This window comes from Antrostomus carolinensis, unplaced genomic scaffold (assembly GCF_000700745.2).
Source record: "Antrostomus carolinensis isolate BGI_N321 unplaced genomic scaffold, ASM70074v2 scaffold30216, whole genome shotgun sequence".
In the NCBI taxonomy this organism is placed as follows: domain Eukaryota; kingdom Metazoa; phylum Chordata; class Aves; order Caprimulgiformes; family Caprimulgidae; genus Antrostomus; species Antrostomus carolinensis.
In genome coordinates this window covers 17,196-25,781 of record NW_010323012.1, presented here as the reverse complement: position 1 = coordinate 25,781, position 8,586 = coordinate 17,196, and the positions used below count along the sequence as shown (strand labels likewise).

Below are 8,586 nucleotides of genomic sequence, written 5' to 3'. Positions count from 1 at the left end.
CTGCTGAAGGCAGACACGCTCTCACAAGGACACCAGATGCTACCGCTGTCTTCAGTTTACTCAAGCGACGAAGAGGCATGTGCCTGGGGCTGGGAAGCAGCCCAAGATGGGGAACGCAAAGGGAGCCTAGAGGGAGCACTGAGCTCACACGAGGACAAGACTACCAGAGGCCACGTAGATTGGCTTTCAATCACACAACTTGCTCCAAAAAGAGAGGAAACAAAGAAGGGCAGGCCCGAGCAACATATGGTTGAACACTTTTAAGGACTGGCTGCACTCCTCACAAATCCCAGCAGCTCCCAGGTCAAAGCCATGGACTCCAGGAACGACGTGGCTGCCTTGAATGTATGGAAATAATTCAATTTATCTTTATTGACCACCTTTCTTTGAGGGATAAGCAAGTCAGGGAGATGTCATGTTCTGCAGCACAAGAGTAATGACAGAAAGAAACAACCCTGAGAAAGCCCACCCTTCTTGAGCACAAACTATAACCATTAGCCTGTCTGAATCAAATCCTTCCCACCAGGACCTAGTCCACTCTACCTTATTGAGCAAAATCTGCACAACTCTCTGTAGTGCCCTGAACTCCCTTGGCTTGAAGAATGGACTTTCAACTTAAACGAGCTCTTCTTGCAAACCAGCTCAGCAGTAATTCCCTGAGGACAAGACTTTGCCTCTGTGGGTCATGTCACATCATTTCTGTGCTGTTAACACCTTGGTTGCACAAACAGCCATCGCTCTAAATCCTCTCCCAAACTCTGTTTTTCCATCCATGGCTTCAATCTGCAAATCTGATGTCTGCTCTCCCAACCACTTTCACTAACTTGCACTAAACTCATTTGGTAATTAAATGCTGAACACTGGGATGTGACTGACTTGACTGAGGTCTGCAGTGCCTTTCACCACGCTAACGTTTCCCGTTAGCAGTAGCCACCTTTGCTGTATTTCTGGGCTCTCTCACCTGTGAGACTGTGATGCCGCATTTCTTGGCTAGCTCTTCTTTGGCTTCCTCACTGGGGTAAGGGTTGCTGAGATGGGAATAGAAATACTCATTCAGGATTTCCGTAGCCTGCTTGTTGAAGTTTCGTCTCTTCCGCCTTAGCACAAAGAAAGAGGGAAAAAGAGAAGGAAAAGGAAAGGGAATCAGTGCCAGGGATCCAGAAACTGGAATGCAATTTTAGATACTCTGACTTTCCCCACTTCCCTCCCTCCTTCCCCTGCTCCTGGGAGCATGCAGTGCAATAGTCATAGCCATGAAGCTTCTCATCTGCACCTTGCTGGCAACTCTTCTCTCAGCATCTTCCAAAGCAAGTATCTTTCTCAAATTATCACTGTATCCTCTAGCTCACAGATGAGTCTTAAAACTGGCACCCAGCTCCTCCATCTGGGATGGTGACTGACACCTGGCTGCCCTGGCCAAAGACATCACTGCTACTCTGCAAAGCTCCGAGCTGAGAAAGCAGCAATGGATATCTTTGAAGTTTGTTCCATTTGCAGCTGGGCACTATCTATCTGCTACCTCTTCCCTCATACCTGCAGTATGGCTGCCTCTCCTCCCCATCCCAAGCCAAAGCCTGCACATAACCAGTCTGGGGAGTGACCTAATCCTACAGCAAACTGAACATCTGGGACAACAGGAACAGAAGGAAAAGCATAGGAACCTAGAGGGGACAGGATGGGCTGGAGGAGCTTTCATCCCCAACTGAAGAGCACATTTTCACCACAGAGATTTGCTGGAATATGCCACAGAATTTCCTCCTGCTGGAGCAAAGCCAGCGTGTGCAATTTTCAAGGTGCAGCTGGAAGCCTCCCTGAGACAGAAGCTGGATATCTTGAATTGCTGTCCCCTACCTTGCTGAGCCACAGACAACTAAATGGAAGGAAGGTAAACAGCTGCTGCAGCTCAAGACCAAGAGACACTGCCCTTCAGATGGACCTGGATCCACTGCAGAATCTCAAAACACCTCTCCACACCTGATCACTACCACATGGTGGGTGAGGAGAAAGGTTTTGGGAGGTGAACTCACCGTGCATCCAGAAATCGGGAGCGCAAGATCATGACGGCTTCACACGTGCTTTGCTTCAACTGCATCTGGATGGAGCTGAACTTGCGGTGGATGATGCTGACCATCCGCTCTATCTCCTTTGGTGAGATAGGTCGGGTCCGGCTCTGCTCACGCAGCAGGTTCATCACGTGGGTGGTGAATTCATTGCATGCCTGGGACGGCAAAAAAAGCAAAAGAAACCCCAGGATGGGAAGGTCATTCGATGGTGTCAAGGACAGTACAGAGGTAACACTGCTGAGGAAGGAGACACAAGTGGTGGCCTCAATAGCTGGGGCTTTTCAGGACTGACCCAGAGCAAGAGTGTGCTGGCTCTCGGGGGAGAGATACATTTCTCTTGTCTGCCAAGCAGAGGGCATGAGAGACTCCCAACAACTTCTTTGCTCACAGGGACCATGGATGGAGCTGGGGCAGGTGAAGCCCTAGCACTCATGTAAAGCATAAAAAAGTCCCAGACACTGTTCTTCTGGATGGGACTGGAGGAGCTATAGATGTACCTAAGGAGGACCATGAATCTTTTGACCTGCTGTCCCTCCTCCCACTGCCCCAGCTGGACCCCAGCACCAGATGTTCTGCAGAACCTCTTGTGCTTCACAGGAGCAGCTCCCAGAGAGACATGGCCCTATTGCACGCTCTTAGCACATCAGATAAGAAGTAAACAACAGTAATAATTAAAGCTGGAGTGAAGCAGGAGCCTTGACAAGTAAGGGCAAGCAGGTAATAATCCCAATTAGCTGGCTGCTGGCACAGCGCTGTCTGGCTGCTCCTGCTGTCCCCACGCCATGCTGGGAGGAAAGGGCAGCGAGAGGAGTCATGGGGAGAAGGGAGGGATTTTGAGGCCAGATGAAGTGCACTTCATTGCCCTCTCCTCCATCCCACGAGCACCTCATGGGCACAACAGCATCCTCCAATTCTCAGAACCAGTCTGGGATCCAAGCCTGAAAACCAGGATGAGAGCAGCACTCGGACACTGATGGCTCAAGAAGCCTTTGGTGCTCCTGGAACACAGGCAACTGCTCTGGGGACACTGTCCTCAGTTGCCCCCCCAAGATGGGGAAAAAGGGGCTTAGCAGGGGAAAGAAATACTGATTTTGTGGACTGGTGACGTGGGCTTGACTTACTATCTCCCACCCCATCATTCCAAGCTCCTACAGCAGTTTCTCCCCCTCTAATCATCATCCCCAGGGCCTGCCCATGACTGGTCCAGGAGGTGCCGAATCCCCACCCATGGCTCAGACCCAAGAGGAAGATGTTCCCAAGGACAGCAGAGCCCCTCCAACTGCCCATCACCAGCTTCAGCTGACAGCTCCCATCTCCTGGGATGAGCACTGGCTATGAGAGCTCTCAGCCAGGCGCCTCTTTGCTCCCAGATGCCTGAGCAATTTCAGCTCATCTCCTCTTGGCGTGAAATAAAGAGCATTAAAGGCAAAATTGCTGGTGAGCACCGTGCTGTCACAGCAGCAGCCAGACACCGTGAGAAGCCAGGCGCTGAGCTCCCCCAGCCACCAACAACGGGACTGGACAGAGGGGGATGGAGGTTGAGAAACCCTGAGCCCTGGTTTTGCAGGACTGTGGGTGACAATATGAGAGATGTGGCCTGACACAGCCATTTGCAAAACAACTCTGTAGAAAAACCAACCCTGTCAGTGGGTTGTGAGAAGGAAAAATGGGGTGGCCCATCTCACCCCATGGGGCTGGACTGAAGGCTTCTCTCACCTGGGTGTCCCTTTAGGGAGCAAAAATGATGCAGAAACAAAACCAGAAAGGCAAATAAAACCCCCTGCCCAAGGGGAGGAAGGAGTAGAACGTTCTTCCCTAAAGTCTGTCCCTGGCTGTGCCCTTGAAGAAGGGTCCTTGCCGGCTCTGCCCTTCATGGTCTCTCCTTGCACTTGGGTGACAGAGGACATGGGGTCTCTCTCCCTCTCTTCAGCCTGGGGGCTGAAAGATGAGCCCTGACGTGCTCTTCAGTCCTATCCACGTAAGAGGGCTGAGACTCCTCATGTCACACCACCCTGCATCGGTGCCTTGAGGGAGTGAGGGCTGAGGACAGCCACCAAAGGTCACCCTTCCAACCTGCCCCTGCCTGCTCCCTGTGCCTTGCCACTCCTCTTCCTCTAATACTCTGCAAAACACTTTTCATGGTGTGACCACACTTGGCTTCTCCAACATCACAGCCCTGCCTGGCCATCCTGACTCCAGCTCCAACCCAGGGGCATCCACCTAAGGCAGCTCCACACCCCTTCCTGGCTGTAGGTCTGAAGATGCTGACCACCAGCCTCAGCTTGGAGAATGTGGCATCTGAAGGGATGAGATGTACTCCAAGCCCCATCATACAACCAGCTGGTTGGGTAAAATGGGGGCCAGGCTGCGTCATCCATACAGACCCCAGCACTGGTGACTGCTCACAGCCCTGTCACATCAGCAGAGATGGTGTTAAACCAGAGACCTGAAACCCAGCCCGGCCCTGGCCGCAGAGCCTGTCCTGCACCCAAAAAGGAGGGATGGCTTTCTTGCTCACACTCCAGAAACCACAGCCTCAGGGTAGAAACCACATTCATCACAAGGGCAAGTCAGGCAGTGGTGAAGAGAGGTCTGCAAAACATCTGGAAGCTTTTGAAAGGAACTGGTTTTAAGTGTTGGCCTGTGCAGCGTTTCATACAATTGTCAGTGGTACCAATAGCTGCATTCATGACCCAAATAGTTCTTGTTTTTCCTTTTTTTTTTAAGAATCATTTTACTCAAGAAAAAAATACAACACCCCCCCGGAAAAAGAACTTTTCAAGCAGAAAAAATATTCAAGGAAGATTTTGATTCAAGCCTTGCTTGGAAAACTGCCTGCACTGAGGCCAGCACCTCAAGGAGGACTGTCCCTTCAAAGGGCCAATTTGTGGCAAGATATTAGGGGAGGAGTGAAAAGCAAAAATCAAAGGGGCAACTATTCTTGTGGCACATCCCAGCACACAAACCCAACCCTCCCAACCCCACAAACCCACGTTTTCACTGCCGTACCAAGCAACAGTTCGCATTTGGCCGCTCGCTCCTAACAATAGATGTCAGTAGCGATCCAGGCTGTGCACATCCACGTCGTGGTGCCAGCACGGGAAGGTGGCTCTCCCAGCAGCTCCAGCTCCCACCATCCCATGACCATCAGCCCTGGGCAGCCCTGCCCTAGGTCACGAAGGAGCCTGTTACCTGCTCGTACTTCTCCAGCTCCGTGTGGTAGATCTGTCGGATCTGGGAGAGTTTGGCTCTGTAGTCAGAATGCTCCACCGAGTTGTCGGAGCCAGCTCCTCCCGATGCGGCGGCAGCAGCGGCAGCGGCGGCCGAGCCACCTCCTTTTTCAGGGCCTGCTACCCCCTCGGCCAGGAGCATGTTGTCTAACCGCATCAGCTGGGGGTCCGTGGGCTCCTCTTCCTGCGCTCCCCGGATGCTCAGCACTGCAGGAGACACAAAAGGGAGAGGAAATAGTGAGTCAGGCCTAGGGCTTAACTTGGGTTAGGGGATGCCCATCCAAAAGAGGATGCTCATCCCAGGCTGGACCTCCAAAAGGGGATGCTCACCCCAGGCTGGACCTCCAAAAAGGGATGCTCATCCCAGGCTGGACCTCCAAAAGCGGATGCCCATCACAGGCTGGACCTCCAAAAGGGGATGCTCATCCAAAAGGGGACGTTCATCCAAAAGGGAATGCTCATCCCAGGCTGGACTGGCAGGGCTCGGTCCCCATCAATGGGGCTTTTCTTCCTTTCCAAAGGGTACCCCACCAGGCATCCTGGTGCACTAAATGCTCATCACCAAGCATAGCTCCTCAGCTCTCCAGCCCAGCAGCAGTGATGGGGGCACTCCAGCTCCCCGCTCCCCTCCCTGCCTCTTCCCCTCCTTCCTGCAGGGAACAAGTAGGGCAGAACCAGCAGAGAGCTCACCACAGAGGTAACCCTGAAAGCCACACTTCACCTTCAAATATGTAGCGAAACTGATAGTTTCACTAGTCAAAACCCTAGTCAAAAACCCAACAAATTTACCCATTCTTCCTGCAAGAAATTATAGGGACTGTATCCTGATTCAAGCACAGGATGAGAAGTCAGGAGTCTCTAAACCAGACCTCAACGTGCTCAAGGGTCCTCTCATGATATCTAACATGTCATTTACGGTCTGATCCTGCACCGTTTGCATCAGCCATCAACCCCAGATGGCAGAGGAAGACGCACAGAGCCCAGGGATGACTGTGCTTCAGTTTCCCCAACTTTAAATACGGATGGAGAGGGTTTGCAAGGCCATGCTTTTAGCCATCCAGTGGAAAAAAAAAAGCAAAAAAAATTGTACAAAATACATTCTATTCTTTGGAAAACACCCTTTTTAAAGAATCTGGTTGTTCCAGTGAAGTCTAAACCACGCTAAGAAAAGAGGCGACAATAAATCAATCCTCCCGGAGCGACTTGCCAAGGAGAGAATTTTCCTTCCCTCTTTGTACTCCCCGCCTCAATTATTGCTTTGAGTAAATCTCATCCTCCTGCGAGGGTTTTCCTGGAAAAAAACCACATGGGAGCACCCCAACTGCTCCAGGCTGGCTTGGCACAGGGGCACGTCCCCGGTCTGAAGGATGGAGGTGCCCTTACGTACCCCCCGTGTACCCCACCATGGTCTGTGTGCTTGAACACAGAATCACAACCCAAGATTCCCACACGCACACACACAGGTGTGTGCAGCTGCAAAATGAAGAAAATAAAGAAAATAAATCCTTGATGAGTGAATAAAAAAGGCATTTCCTAAAAGAAACAAACTCTATTTCCCCATTTCGTTTGGCAGAGGAGCTAAAAGGACTTTGTAAACACGCACACTCGTGCACATCCAGAGCTGGGTAATGTTGTGTGGGTTTTAATAAAGCCGTGCCCACTTATACCCGAGATGAATTTGACCCCCCGAATCCGCAGTGCAAACAAGAGCGAGTAGTTTTCTCCATCATTAAAAATAAAAAGTCTAAAATCAGTTGGCAATAAGAAGTAAAACCAGAGTAGCTAAAAAAACCACAGAGCATGTTTGTCCTCACTCTGAAATAAGTTAGAGAAGGATACAAAATTTTATCAGTATAAACTTGAAGTAAAAGACCCTGTTGAGAGGTTTGGCTAGCACTAAAAAGAGCTGTTTTTAAAGCCTCAACTCTACTGAAATCATTATTTCATGACTCTAGCATTTATTGGCATTTTTGTGATTAAAACATTTGCTGTCAAAAAAGGTGGGAAGGTCAGGGAGAAGATAAAGAAGATAGAAAAAAACCTAACAACAGTAAATTTGCCAATAAGATGAGCTAATAATTAATAATTCCAGGCTAGGGATGATAATTTCTGTATGGAAGGATGGGGGCATGCTGCCAAATTTGGAGCCGGGTGCCAGCTGCTGAGCCCCGAGGAGACAGGTCGAGCATCCTCCTCCAGTGTGGGAGGCTTCCCACGGCACCACCACTCCCGTGAATAAATCCAAAGGCAGAGGTCAGACTTCATGAAGAAAATGGTTTGGGGTCTGCAGTCCATAAACTAAAAAAGATGTAAAGGTACCAAAACCCTTAAAAAGAGAAGAGGGAAGTGGGGAGGTGACAGGCTATGGATGAGAAACAAACTTACTATGAAAAAAAAAAAGAATAGATTTGTATTCTTCCAGGGGAAAAAAAAAAATCAAATCACTAAATTAAAGCACATCAAAAGCCCAAACACAAATGGAAAGCAACACAGGCTAAAAAGAAAAAAAACCAACAAACAACAACAAAACAAAAACCTAAAAATCCCCAAATAAACAGATCAAAAGCAGAGTTGCCAAAACAGCTGCATCTGGATTTCAAAAGGGAAATATTTTTAGATTAAAAATCTCAGGAATCATTGACCTGACAGGTAGGCACGAGTGATTAATTAGTTGATGTTTAGAAAGCTGCTTCCTGATGAAAAGCACTGCCTAACCCCTGAGCGTTCTTACTGTGCAAGACGAGGGGACCAGCACCCGCTGGGTGTGTGTGCGCATCCCGAGCATCCTACGGACAGACGGATGGACGTGTGTCCCTGCAGCAGAGACCCGAACCCAGCTGGGGACTGTGTGGGGACAGCCTGGGCTTGGCTTCCCGCTCGGAACAGTGCTAGGGAGTAAATAAATGGAAAGGGCAACGTGTCTAATCACAACTGATGCTGCCTATTTATCCCTGGAAGGCTGCGCTCAGCCGAGGGGAAGACAAAATGATTATTTAAAAGCTCCTGGTTTATCTTCCCAGTGCTGTCCCTGGCTCCAACACACCTCCTGCCAGGATACCTGGGGTGCTGGGCTCCCAGTGCTCCTCGTGATGGGATGCGGTCCCCACTCCGCTGGCCAGGGGTTTTGGGGTGGTACAGGCAGCACCCAACTCACAGTGCCTGAGCAGCCGATCGCAAAAGGTTCCTGCTCTCCCCAGGCTGCTGGCTTTGCCACCAAATTAAAATGAAATAAATTAAGCAGAATGATCCTCGGTAGTCCAGCAGCAAGGCAGAGCTGAGGAGCTGTGGGCATG

General features: G+C 50.3%; 1 protein-coding gene across 1 annotated transcript in view; it reads right to left on the bottom strand.

Annotated features, from left to right (window-relative positions):
* The window catches only part of LOC104526893 (pre-B-cell leukemia transcription factor 1), a gene marked incomplete at both ends in the record, with an annotated part of 16,450 nt that extends 10,950 nt beyond the window's left edge, over positions 1–5,500 (bottom strand). The window contains 3 exons of the mRNA XM_010170470.1: positions 962–1,097; positions 2,028–2,218; positions 5,256–5,500. Coding sequence (XP_010168772.1) covers positions 962–1,097; positions 2,028–2,218; positions 5,256–5,500 — 572 coding nt within the window. The remainder of the gene's footprint in view (positions 1–961; positions 1,098–2,027; positions 2,219–5,255) is intronic.
* Between the last annotated feature and the right edge of the window lie 3,086 nt (positions 5,501–8,586).